Genomic DNA, 14,143 nt, shown 5'->3' on the forward strand with positions numbered 1-14,143 from the left:
CTGAAAGTGTACAGGAGAGCAATCCTGAAGCCATTTTGACTGTCCCAAATTGACCTCAAATATTTCTCTGCAAGGAGGAAGGAAATGGGAAAAGCTTTTCAGTTGTCTTTGGACTGTAGGGGCTTACACCTCCCTCTGCAAATACAGTCTGGCAAGTATCTGTTAAGCTGAGCAAACTATCAATATATGTAAGAGATTCAGGAACTAAAGTATCTACCATCACAAAGGAATGGCCAGGATGCCTAGGTGAAAGCAATCAGTGACCATTATGAGGTATCCTGGCAGACAGGTTTTCTGCTGTAGACCGCCCCTTCAGTTATGTATGTGTGATGTTTTATGGGGCAGTCTTGAGCTACAGGGGAGGCAATTTCAAAAGTTTATATAAGAGCTTGCACTCCATTATTCTGGGTCCCTCCTCCCTCCTGCGTGTGGTTGTGAGGACCCTGTTGCAGTAGTTAATAAAGATCAGGCTTACTAGCTGCCTTGCTTCTCAATATTCTCTGGTTGGCCTTTGTTATTTTCTCCTAACGATAGAGAACCTACTTAAGGACATTTCGGGGAATCTTTCCTCAGACAAAATGACACCACCCTTACCATCAGCTGGCTTGAAGAAACCCCTGAAAACATTTCATAGAGAACTTAACATGTTCAGTGGTCATGGAATGTTGACTGAGTGGGGCAGATGGGGAATGACACTGAATAGTGTGTGCAAAATGAATAAGGGCAGTGCTATTTTTCTGTGTGTGTGTGTGTGTGCAGGGGTATGCATACCCCTAAACATTTTGTGATGCTTTGTACTTTTGTCCATTTACTGTATTTATCTTTTCTGATTTGAACTATTAAATGGGGATTTTCTTGTGTCAAAACGAGAGTACCCATAACATATTTTTTTTTAGATAAAAAGCATTGGATAATGGCATGGGTTGGCATCCTGAACAACAACCCAATGTAATATTTTGTTGCAGATCCAGCACATCCCATACAGATGGCCATATTAACCTGAGTGAGCATTCTCGTCCTGGGGACAGCTTGATCATTTGCATCCTCCTCCCTAAGGGTAAGGAGATCTTTAAAATATTAATGGATGGATAATCATAAGGGATCTTTCTTATTTTGGTTTTCACTTTTAGGCTGCTACTCACTTGCAAACAACAACACCACCACCACAGGACTTTAGTGATCTGAAACCTGACAATCACAAGAGTTGGGCAACAACATACTCACTTGCTTTCCTCATCCAGCAGATGGAGCAACCCTGTTGGCTTTTTACTGATAAGGTTTATGCAGCCGGAATTGTCTGTGTATTCTATGTTATGCCAGCTGATGCCTTCCAGTCTGTACTCCTCCTGGGATGGGAGCAAGTTACATTCATTAAGGCAAAAACCCCACATAATATTTTAGCAGTATTTTAAAGCAATCTGCTTTGCTAAACACAGTGAAAAGTCAAGCCATATGCTAACAAACTCAGGAAGCCTGTGCATGAGGGCTGCTCCTTTGATGTTTTTTTCCAAATACCAGCAACCATGTAAACAGACAATTTTAATGTGTCATGGCATACAAGTGTTTCCTACATCAAGTGTAGGGTAGCCTATAATGAAGCTGCAGCAACATCCTGTGCTGCATCTACCAAACGTGCCGATTATCAGCATATTGATTTGCCACATTTCTGCACCCTGTGTAGATATGGGAGGGAATATGAGGGAACAGGGCAGGAGGTCTCTTCCACTGAAAAATCTCCCTACTTTTTTTAAAGCACAGTTAGGATGATGCCTCATTGCCTTCCAATCCTACAAAGGGTTAGAAGGTGACTTACATCTCAGGCTAGTTAAAAGAACAAGTTGAGAAAAAAGAACTGCCTTCAGCTCCTCTTTTTCCCCCTCCTGGTGCCAGCAGAAGGCCCTGCAGCTTGTTTCACATCTAGAGCCTGGCTGAGTTGCTCAGATAAATCTTAACTACAAGGTTTGAGTAGTAGCAACAGCAGCAACAACAACAACAACATGCTGCCCATCTAACTGGGTTGCCCCTGCCACTCTGGGCAGCTCCCAGCAAAACATTAAAAACACAATAAAACATCAATATAGGGCTGCCTTTCCTTGGCATCTGCTGGAAGGGCTTTCCACAGGGTGGGCATCAGTACCGAAAAGGCTCTCTGCCTGGTTCCCTGTACCCTCACTTCTCGCATTGAGTGCTTCAGGTATACAGGACCAAAGCATTTTAGAGCTTTCAAGGTCAACACCAACACTTTGAATTGTGCTTGGAAACATGCTGGGAGCCAATGTAGATCCTTTAGGACCAGTTTTATATGGAAAATATATAGAAAGGAAGGAGCCTTAGAGGAAGATCAGAAGGTTTTTCTTCTCGCAATTGTGCACCCCAAGGAGGGGATGGTTTGTGAGTCCTATCTTCATACACTGAATGCCTAAGTTCTGATGGCCAGAAAAATGCTCTATTGACCAGGCAAATAGTGGCTAAATATTGTTTTTAACAAGTAATTAAATGAAGACACAGAAAATGTTTTAATTACAGAATCTGTCTTTTAGAGAATAATAGAGTCTGATTTCTTCTAGAAGCTTTGCAGAGTTTCATCTCTGATTATACTCCTTCCAGCATCAAATACATTGTAGTCTGCAGTAGCCCTGACCCCTGGACACTTATGACCTGTTCCGAGTTGCCACCTTAGATCTCCCCAATTTCTGGCAACTTGGACAGGTGGCCTCTGAACATGTACAAAGTTTCAATAGCAAAGTACCCATGAATGTTTGCAGAAAGCCTTGCCTTTGTAAAGCAAATGTTTCCAACTGTCCACAGACTAGAATTTTAAGTTCTGTGTTCACCTGCACAGTTAGCCAGACACTGCATAAGATGTAGCCTAAGCTGAGATGGCAGGCCAACATTCTACTGAAGAGAGAATTAAGGCTCTGTGAGGGCTACTATGATCTTCATATCAATTGAGAGGTGAGAACACAAGCATGCAGTTTGATTAGAAACTTCCAACAAAATACTTTATTTTTTACAACATATGATGTTTTTATGAAAAATAGTAACACTAGAACTAACACCTGCAAATGGATATAATGTAGTGAAATTACTTTCAGGTGAAAGTTATATAGTCAATATTAGTAAACTATTAATAAAATAAAATAAATGAAACTTCGCTATTAGTTTTTTTAAAAAGCAACTATGTAGTTTTAAAGACTTACTTGCTCCAATTTAAAGATGTGTCGGTTAAAATAGTGTTGTAAACGTTCATTTGCAAAATTAATGCAAAACTGTTCAAAACTGTTACTTTCATAATCTTCAAACCCAAAAATATCAAGTACTCCAATGGATAAAGTCTGCAACATAAAGTGAAGTTTTAGAAATATTACTCTTAATACATAAATTTGATAGGTTGCACAAGAATATACATATTAAAGCACTTGCAATCATTTCAGACTTGGTTCAGATCTTAAATAAAAATACACTTTGTATACAAGTCTTAAGACAATGCTTCTATTTGACAAAAGTCCAAAGATTCGTCCTCAAGCTCCAACTACTGCTAAAATCCAGCCTTCTTCTACCAAAATGGCTACATGCAATGTCTGAGCATGACAACACAAATAAAACCTATAGAATTGCAATATGAAGGATGGATAGAATCTAAGCTGACATTTAAACCGAGCCTAGGTGTTACCTTGGTGCTCTCCTCAAAGTCCTTGGTATTCAAAAGTGCATGGTTAATTCTAAAAACTATCCAATCAAACAGAGCACTGTACAACGATTTAGCCATGGAATTCCGCACTGTAACAGCCTAAAAATAAAAGAGAATGAGTACATTATTTCTAGTCACTCACATTATTTTCAGAGAACATTTACACCTTTCTTTAAGGAGTTCAAGGGTTAGGCATACATTCTCCATTTCTCCAATTCAACCCTCACAATCACCCTATAAGATAGGTTAGATTCGCTATCCCAATGTCATCCAGTGAAGTGATTTGAATCCAGGTCTCCCCTGTCTTGATTGACACTAACCACTGCACTATACTGGCTCTATACCATTACTTACTTGCAAGCAGGATTTCTATCCAGGATGAGACCGGGTGATGACCTTTGTCTCACATACACCCCAAACCTCTCTTCACTACTAGCAAAACTACATTCTCTAGTTATTTTCCACCCATTAGCCCAAAGACCATTCCTGATTTTTCTTGGTGAGAATAATTCTGGGGAAGCAGTAATGTCTGTACACATACCCCAGTTTTATCCCATGAACACTCTAACAAGATGGATTAACATCTTTACTTCTAGTACAATAATTACATTCTCTAGGGTTAAAGCAAAGATTACATTGACACCTGCTGAGTTTACTAAAATATATTGGGAGGCAATAAATCCTTTAGTGTGTTTATTGTTCTGCCATGTAGTTTGATTCAAAACCTTCTGCACAATTTTAAAGGAAGAGGGACAAAATACTGCTATACAGTGCAAGACTGCTTCCACAAACCTTCTGCTCCCAAAAGCAAAACATTTTCTGAAAGGAAAATGAGCCAAGGTTTCATATTAGGAGATCTAATGGATTACTGTGGCCTGCTGAAGTTCTCTTTGTTCACACATTTTGTGATTCTCAGGGAGGGGCATCACTTTGAATTTCATTCTTACTCCTTGTGGATCACTTTATTTATCCACTGACAAGTATCGGAATTGCATGGAATAGCTGTAAACTACAGTGCTAATTAAACAAAAAACACCAAGTCCTCCTACTGATAGTATTAATGTCAAAACCCACAAAAGAACGCTACTTCAAATGCCAGTAATGATCTATTTTAAAAACAGAGCTTTCCCCCCAGTAAAATAAACTTTGCACAAGGAAGGCAGATTATATCAGCAAAGCTTAACCTTGATTAAAAGGAAGGAAAATAAAAGACGCACCATTTGCCACTTTCTTCCTTACTTCTTCCCCACCCACCGCTTCTTTGAATGGAAATAAGTCTCTTCCGGTTCAACAGAGACTGTGCAATTGCTGAAAGTCTCCAAGTTCTAACAAGTACCAGACACTCAAAAAAGTTCCAAGTTCTCCAACAGCAACAAACAAGCTAAAGCATATGATAGGTTGCTCAGTTTATGGTCCATGGGCAAAAGCCCTCTCCCCAAGTACATGTGCACCATGCGAAAATCCCAATTATGTGATTGTATGGCACCATCAGGATGTTGCCAAATGAATAAACTACATTGTGGTTGGTAAACTGGCCTCTGGGAACAGCAGCAAACCACAGCAGGATCTATCTACAGTGAAACATGACCACTATAAAATTTCAGTCAGCCTTGCAACAATATGACTTTACTGCCATCCTTTGTGACAGATCCACCTCCCTTCTCCTTTCCTCTGCCTTGCCGCCTCCATTTGGCACCAGTCCCCAAGATAAGACACATAAAAACAAGGGAGGGTCATATGTGTCAGGGGTAATTTAAAAAACGTTCTTAACAATTGCCTGAATTTCTCCAGGGATGTTTGCCTCACATTCGGAACCCCTGGATGCAGAATAACCTGTTCTCTATCAGACGTCACATCTAAAGTCACATGATTAAGTTAACAGAGAACAAAGATAGAAATGGGGATATTTTAAAAGAAGTTTGGAGAATAGTTCCGCCATACTTCAGCTCTGCCAGTTATTAGAGCAAGACGCTTTCTTTGCATTTCTATAAGCTAAAGCAGAGAAAGTTTTAAAAAGACCTTCCATGCATTCCATAAAAAGTATTTTTAAAGAAAAGTAATAGGAACCAAATCAGCTTTAATCCCAACTGTGTGATTTAACTGGAGATGAGCCCTTAACATACACCATAATTGTTTTTTTCAAACAAGAAATAGATGCTTGCCATATTCGCTCCCTCCTCTCAATTTCTCTTCTTCCGTGTCCTGTACTGATGTCATATCTTACATATGCTACTAATATAATGGCCAAAGCCAAATACATGCATATCATCAACTGCACACTCAGATGATATATTCAAGACCATTTTCCAGCCACAAATATTTCTTAATAGAGTCTTGTTTTTGAATATAGCTTCTTGCAAAACCACTTGCTTATGCATACAGGAGGGACACCCTCAGTCTGAGAGGACAGAGTATGTACTTCACATTCTGCTGATTCAGTTCTCCCCCTCAAAGCCCAATTCAAAGAGCAGCATTGTTATCAAAATGCCTTTCACAACAATAGCATCCTCAGAACAGAGGTCCACCATTTTTGGCAACGGTCCAGCTAATCTTCTATATTCTCACATTATCCACAAGCGAAAAAGTCCATATCTGTACTAAGAGTCTTATTTGTTTGTCATCTTGGAATTTACAAAAATGAGTGCTACGGGAGATCATGGAGGAAACATGAAACTAGGACAATCCTTTGTAATCTTTTGTAACTTCCAAAGCAATGTTTTGTGTGAAGTCGCAATTGTAGTTCAACACAGGTATTCCGTATTACTTTGGAAAGACAATGTAAAATGCCACCTCTCCCTGGAGGCTTGTCTGGGAAAACAGTATCTTAAAAAGGATGCTAGCTGGGACAGCATTCTGCTGACAGATGAAGATTTGGATTCATGGCTCACTTAGACAGCTGCAGTCCTTGCACAAAATGCAAGCCATTTGAAAATACAGATATTGTCATGTTCCCAATTTGCAGCGAAACATTTATCATCACAGCCAACACTGAGTAACAACAAGCAGCAGGCACTAATGCAACAAGGGGACTCAGACCATATCCTTTGATGTTTGCTTCCAGTTCAGCTGTGACTGAAGCTTTTCCAGGTTACTAACAATTCAGTTTATTAATGTTTCAGTAGGTAGTTTGACACACCTGAACCAACCAGTTTAGTTGCAGGTCGCATAGGGGTGTTTAAATGTCAGTCACATTATTGATTCCAAATTACACCTGATAAGGTGATCAATATTGCCATATTACATCCTATTCTTAGTACAGCTGAACACGATGACATGTATAGGAAATTGGAACTGTCCAAATAGCAACTGGTTCTATTTGAAGTTTACGTAGGGATTTGAGGATTTGTCAGAATTCCTCAGATTACTGGAATTCTAAACAATGTAGGTTCATATGTTTTCCTTCAGTGGTCAGGATTACTATGACACATTCAAGGGTTACACTTCAGAACAGAAAACAGTCATAATTTTAAAGACACTCTACATAAAGAACTCTACATTTCAAAGTTGCTTCTTTGTCCACTTTTTACATGCCTAAAATGACTATATAATTATTCTCAGTCTAGTAGCTGAGGATAAAGAACTGAAATAGAAAGTTAGTAATGCACACTTCCCAGACTAGAGAGATAACTGGAACATTTTGCTAAAGGAGACACACTGTGGTAAAAGATGAAATAAGTCTAGAAAAATATAGCAGGAGGAGTCAAACAGCTAAACAGTAGTGACGGTAAATAAAATACACACAGTTGCCAACAGTGAAATCTGTAAATATATTCCATGTTTGTTTTCATGCCCAGTATGATTTGAATTTAGAATTCATTCTTGATTCAGTTGTAAGATGGTCTTATCTTTGCTTACACATTTGTAAGCCTTGCCACCTATGCCCCACCCCCACATTTTCCAGGAACCTAAACTGTGCAGATGTATTTTCCTAGGCTATCTCGTGTAATTTCCCAAATTTAAGACATCTGCTACACATACCTCTGCCAGTTTGTACGGTAATACAAGCTTCTCCCCCACAGTCACTGTCTTCCTTGTAACTAGTGCTTCAAATAACATTTCTTCTTTTACCTAAGGAGGAAAAAAATCACTATTAATCATAATTTTACAAACGTATAAAGGTTAACACTTGGAGAAGAACTAGACTGTGTGCCACAAGTACCAGTTTATTCAAATTATAAACCTGACATTAAAACACAAAATAAACTCTATATTACATCCTGTTTCCTAATTTCTATATTATTCTCTTTTGCACTAGTATCTGAAAGCTTACTTTCAGTTGCTAAAGCTATACAAAACCCATAGCTCTCTAGTGAGATCAAATATTTCCATTACCCCTAGGCCCATGAAAGGTTCCTACTTCATAGCAAAGGGCAGTCCATACTACTCATGAAACAGGACCTGCATTTGGCCAGGGACTACAGACTCAGGCAGTCTGAAATCTTTCTTTTGAAAATAGGATTTTCCTTAAGGACTTCCTTTTCCTGTTAAGAAGTTTTATATACACTTATTCTCCTAGTATTTATTAATCATTTATACAGTATTTAATATGCAAAGTACTTTACAGTTCTATTCATTCTCACAATAACCTATGAGGTAGATCACTATTGTTTTGCGAATAGGTAAACATTGATTTTAATTGATGTCTCATCTAAAACTCATCTGTGTAAGCCCATTCTGACCCCCAAATAATTGATTCGCCTAAAAATGACAGTTTTGCAATAGGTTCAAAGCAGACAGGAGAAAGTACATAGTTGCAAAGTCAGTGCTTTTTTTCTAAAAAAATATGTTTAGGGATACTCTCATTTTCCTATTCATATTGAAATACTGCCTCTCAATGAGGTCAAACTTAGATTCACAAAATGTTTAGGGGTATGCGTCCCCCCAGAAAAAAGCACTGTGCACAATACATAACTATAGACTTCATTACAAGTTGTGGTGACAGCCACCAACTCACATGTTGTTGTTGTTGTTGTTAAAGTATAGATAAAGACCATAGAAAACAGCTACTATAGTGAATGACTATAGATAGATCTCAATGGAAGCGTTATATGGAGAGCCTCTGCTTAAAAGAAGTTGTCAATGAACAACAAGGAATGGCCATCAACTTCATGCCTTGCTTGCAAGCTGGCTGGCCACTGTTGGAAACTATGTCTGACCAGGCCAGCCTCTCCCAACCTTCATATGTTGTTGGACTACAGGTGCCATCATCCCAGAACACTGCCCATGCAGATGTTGGGATTTGGAGTCCAACAGATGTGTAGGGCACCTGGTTAGGAAGGGCTGGATTTAGATTACCTTTAGTTCAATGAAAGTTTTGGTGAGAAACAACATCATAAACTAGTGTGAAGTGTCAGTTTAAAGGACATGAGATCCAGTATTCTTGATGCATAAGTTGCCTTCTTCTGCCTATACACACACACACACACAAATAAAGCTCTTTCATACAAGGCTATTCTGCTTCTGCATGCTACAAGTATCTGGAAGTTCTGCAGAACAGGGAACACAGTCCACTACCTTCCTGTAAAATGAAGTAATAAGCTCCATGACTTTAGAAGTGCCTTGTCTCAATCGAGTCCAGAGAAGGAAACAAAGGAGATATGCTTTCAATACAGAGGGTTCAGTGTTCCACAGGGAGCTCATGGCTTTCCATACAGTGACTCCTATGTAAAACTCTGCCTAATGATTACATCCAGATCTCCTGATGTGAAGCAAAAAAGCGAGCCAATCTGAGGCAGATGGAGAAAATGACAGTACCATAAGCAAGGCAAAATGACAGCTCTAAGCAGGGAAGGATCCCTAACACTATAAAAGCTATTGACACACAAAAGGAATGCATACTAAAGGTCTGAAGCAGAAATGGTTACGTGGGGTTGTATTACTTGGAGAGGTTAAACTCCCGTGTGTGTGTGTTATGATTCACTGAAAGCATTTCATTCCACTTGGACACAAGTTCACATTCCTCTAACACAGTATCTGTAAAAGACACCATTTATAAACCTTGCCTTCATAACACTTTCAGGCTAGTAAAATAAAATGAAAAATACAGTCTCAGAATAGTTGGCCTCCCTCTCATGATCCCAAGTCAGTTCCAACTTCAAAACAAAAACTGGCTCCAGCTCGAAGATATCTTGAACCTTTGACCTTGGATTTCCTTGCAAAAAGGCCAATATGAACACACAGTACTTTAAATGATTGCACATTTCACAGCAAGAATGGTTCTAGCCTGCACAATGAGATTCAGAATGTACTATATGGATATTGCCCTTTGGGGAAAATATTCTTGATAAATAATCCTATACAGAGCTATCAGTTACATCTATCTTTGTAACCAAAGCCAGTTCATGCATAGCTCATAAATGGAGAGGGATCATAGCGGGATCACATGATCATGTGTTCATGTGGTAGAACACATATTGTGCAAGCAGAAGACCCAGGTTCAATCATTGGCATCTCCAGTTCAAAGGATCGGGCAGCAGATGAGGAATAGACCTCTGTCTGACACTATGTAAAACTTCTGCCAACTAGAGGTGGCAATACCAGGCTAAATGGACAGATACTGAACAAGGCACTACCTTACATTCTTATTTTCACTTGTCTAGAATTTTGTTCCAACCAAACCTGTAAAATGTACAAGCACGTTGTGATAACAAAGGGAACGGAGGGTGAGAGCACTATATCGTCCCCCAAGCCTTTCCAGCACTGTACCACACCCTAGGGAGAGGTACAGTGAACACAGGTACAGTGGCCCCCCTCTTTTAATCTCCACGCAGAACTGAACTAATGCCAAAGCTTTCTGCAACTCATAAGCGCTAAGACAACTTTCCAACACGCCTGAAAAGTAAACACTCTGAGCACTCAAATTGTGAGATTTCTTCACAACATAGTTCTCCCCATCAGATGTGTGAAATATTTTACTAGTAAATAACATTCCAGTTGCTTATATATTCTGTTTTAGAGAATAGATGAAACATGGAAACTAAGACTCAATGTGATGACATGTGGATGAAATCTCAGGTCTGTATAAGAGGCGCATGATTGCCAACATTTGCTATTGCAAGGAATAAATTAAACCAGTCTGGCAGCATTCAGTTATTCAGTTATTTTTAAACAACAATTTGACAGATGTACCCATTGCAATCTCGGCTTTCCAAATTAAAGCACTTTAAACCTTTGCCAGCCCAAATAACGGCTCTCAACACTTATCTGAAGTATTCATATGTTGTGTTTTCTCACAGTATATGAAAGGCTTGCAATTCTTAAAGTGGCCATGTAGAAAGAAGCAATGTGTCACCCTTCTCCACACCCTGCCAATTTAGGAAAGAACCACAAACTGATTTGTCCACAGTTATTTGAGAAATGCCACACACAGTGAAGTATGAATGAAACTCAAGTACATGGCTGCATTCAACATTAAATATTAGTGGTGGAGTAGATATGCAGCAGAATGAGCTGAAAGAACAAATTTTACTTCTTTTTTGTTTACTTACTTACCTCAACCAAAGAAACGTGTATGGAGAGCTCTTCCCCTGCCGTCTGCCTCATTGTGGTCAAGAATGTTAAACCCCCCCTTCACACTCACTCTCTGCTAGAAGGGAATAATGTACACAACAGCCACAATGGTGTACAGAGGGCTGTGACCAAACCACCCTCCATAGCAGCTCATCTCCCAGTTTGTTTGATGCACTGCCTGGAGGCATGGCTTCTGAGAGAGAAAACAGCAGGACAATATTCCTGCCCACCCTCCTCAGCCATTTCTAGGCAATATAGTAACTTGGGTTTTAAAATAACTGCTTCCTCTCCTTGGAGGCAAGGTGGAAATCTACCAGCAGTGAAATTTATGACTAGCTAAGCAGAGAAGATGGACTAAAGCCTCTCAGTCACTGGAAACATGTTGATATTATTGAGGGTGACAGGAGAAAGATTGGACCATGCCTTGGGGTGGGGTAGGGTTCAAAACCTTGGCAGGGCTATAGCCCACTTTGTCCATAAGAGGGCTGCCCAGATGTGTTGAAGAGGGATGACGCCTTTCTCCCTGGTTTTCCACTGCAAGCATAAATTGGATATAAAGGGACACCACAAGGGCAGACAAAGCTCATCGGTGTCCTGTAAAACAGGCTTAGGTAAAGGTTTTAGGTTGTATCCAATGGTAAAGGTAAAGGTAAAGGGACCCCTGACCATTAGGTCCAGTTGTGACCGACTCTGGGGTTGTGGCGCTCATCTCGCTTTATTGGTCAAGGGAGCCAGCGTACAGCTTCTGGGTCATGTGGCCAGCATGACTAAGCCACTTCTGGCGAACCAGAGCAGCACACGGAAACGCCGCTTACCTTCCTGCCGGAGCAGTACCTATTTATTTACTTGCACTTGACGTGCTTTCGAACTGCTAGGTTGGCAGGAGCAGGGACCGAGCAATGGGAGCTCACCCCGTCGCGGGGATTCGAACCGCCGACCTTCTGATCGGCAAGTCCTAGGCTCTGTGGTTTAACCCACAGCGCCACCCGCGTACCAGTATCCAATGGTAGTCATACTTAAAATAGGTCAATTGTCAGGGGCTGGCTGGACAACGAGGAGGTGCCAGTCAGGGAACCCCCAAGGCAAATCCCAGAGGAGGAAGGTCCAGAGCCCAAGGATTGGTGGTGGGAAACCGATGAGAGATCAGAGGGAGAAGCTTGGGAGGAGGTGCTGGATACTGAAGGGAGTTTAGTGAGGAGGAGGAACCTGTAACAGGGAGAAGTTTAGACTTTGAGACAGAAGCAGAGGAGGGGGGTCAAGAGGCTGCTCCCGAGAGTCTTCCCTCTCCTGCTGTGACAAGCTCCCCATGGTCTCCAAGAACACACAGGATAATGAGGAGAGTGGAACAGAGGTCAGAGATGGGCAGACAGAGTTTGAGACTGCTTGGGAAACATTCAGGAGAGGAATAGCCTTAGAAGGGGTGGAAGGCAGGGAGTTCAGTCCCGGCAACTGCTCTGCAGGGGCAAGACCTACTGGGAAGTGTTGCTGAGTTGAATAAAGCACTGACAACTGCCTCTGCTTCTTCATGCTGACCTACATCAGACCAGCCCTGACATCAATTGAAATTAATATACACAGCTAACTTAGGGCCATTAATTTCAGTGTAGAACTTAGTTACATACAGCTCTCCTGGTCTCTGTAAGGGAAAATACCACTGAGGGGGAATGTCTAACTTCCAGAGATTAAGCATTTCAGAATTATACATGTGATACATTGTAGCTATTTTGCACTTCCTACTGGAGCCAAGAACTAGCCAGATGCATAATAATACAGTGGTACCCCGGGTTACAGACGCTTCAGGTTACAGACTCCACTCACTCAGAAATAGTACCTTGGGTTAAGAACAGAAATGAGATGAGAACAGAAATCGCGCGCCGGCAGCCGTGGGAGGCCCCATTAGCTAAAGTGTTACCTCGGGTTAAGAACGGTTTCAGGTTAAGAATGGACCTCCGGAACGAATTAAGTACGTAACCAGAGGTACCACTGTAATCCAGGAGAAACCATAATATATACCCTACCAGGATTGTAATCAGGATCTGCATGCAAAGAACTACAATACACATTCCGTTTCTGTGTATGATCCTGAATTCTACAGCCCAATTCTATTCAGATTAGTCAGAAGAAAATCCCATTTTTGGTGAACTGGACTAAATTCCAAGTAAGTGTATGCTTACTTAGCATCCTTAGCTTTAAAGTAAGCAATTTTGTTTGATATCTTTGGCTTGTTTAGAGAGGCTCAAACAAATCTGTGGGTTTCTTAGCAGACATAATTTTGCAAGTGAAAAGGGCTGCATTACCAAAATGTTTTGGATTATATTGAATAAATTATGTTGAATAAAAGCTATTCTTAGTTGCAAACCAATATGTTTTGTTACAGCAACCATCTACTACGCATGCTTGATCAGGATTTAAATTCTGCCTTTCATCTTGAACTATGGGTTTCCAAGAAAACTCACAATTAAAAGTATAATTATACAAATGAATGCATAAAAGCAATGCTGATAAAAATCAACAATAAAAATTAATGCAGCAAGGGAAGAAACTCAGCACAGACCAGAGGCAAGGCTGGATAATAACAAAAAAAGTCTTAAAAGCACGTTGGACGACCATGGGGAAGATTGTACCATAGGCTGGGTGCTTTAACTGCAAAGGCCTATACTCTTGTCCCCACCCAATCATGCCTCTAAGGGAGGTGGAATGAGAAACTGGTTTTCAGATGCTGAATGCAACAAGAAGTCAGATTTATAAAGGAATACAAATTTCAAAATAGGAAATATGACTTGCATTGATTCTTTAAAGCTCCCTTTTCCTCAGAAATTTTAAATATTTAAAATCTGCACTCCTACATTCTGTTGAAAAAGTGAAGCATCCTATTTGTTTCTGGACATGAGCACAGTTGTAGATCTGAGATATCTACCACAAGTCAAGTAGCAATGAAGTGCT

General features: G+C 40.4%; 1 protein-coding gene across 6 annotated transcripts in view; it reads right to left on the bottom strand.

The window, feature by feature from the left end:
• MYO9A (myosin IXA) overlaps positions 1–14,143 on the bottom strand; it is a 183,915-nt gene that overhangs the window by 105,531 nt on the left and 64,241 nt on the right. For all 6 annotated transcript variants that reach the window (XM_053364314.1, XM_053364312.1, XM_053364310.1 and 3 more), the window contains 4 exons: positions 7,670–7,759; positions 3,674–3,790; positions 3,201–3,335; positions 1,225–1,346 (listed from right to left, as the gene is read on the bottom strand). In XM_053364314.1, coding sequence (XP_053220289.1) covers positions 1,225–1,346; positions 3,201–3,335; positions 3,674–3,790; positions 7,670–7,759 — 464 coding nt within the window. The remainder of the gene's footprint in view (positions 1–1,224; positions 1,347–3,200; positions 3,336–3,673; positions 3,791–7,669; positions 7,760–14,143) is intronic.

The sequence above is a fragment of the Podarcis raffonei genome, chromosome 14 (assembly GCF_027172205.1).
Source record: "Podarcis raffonei isolate rPodRaf1 chromosome 14, rPodRaf1.pri, whole genome shotgun sequence".
NCBI classification, from domain to species: Eukaryota; Metazoa; Chordata; class Lepidosauria; order Squamata; family Lacertidae; genus Podarcis; species Podarcis raffonei.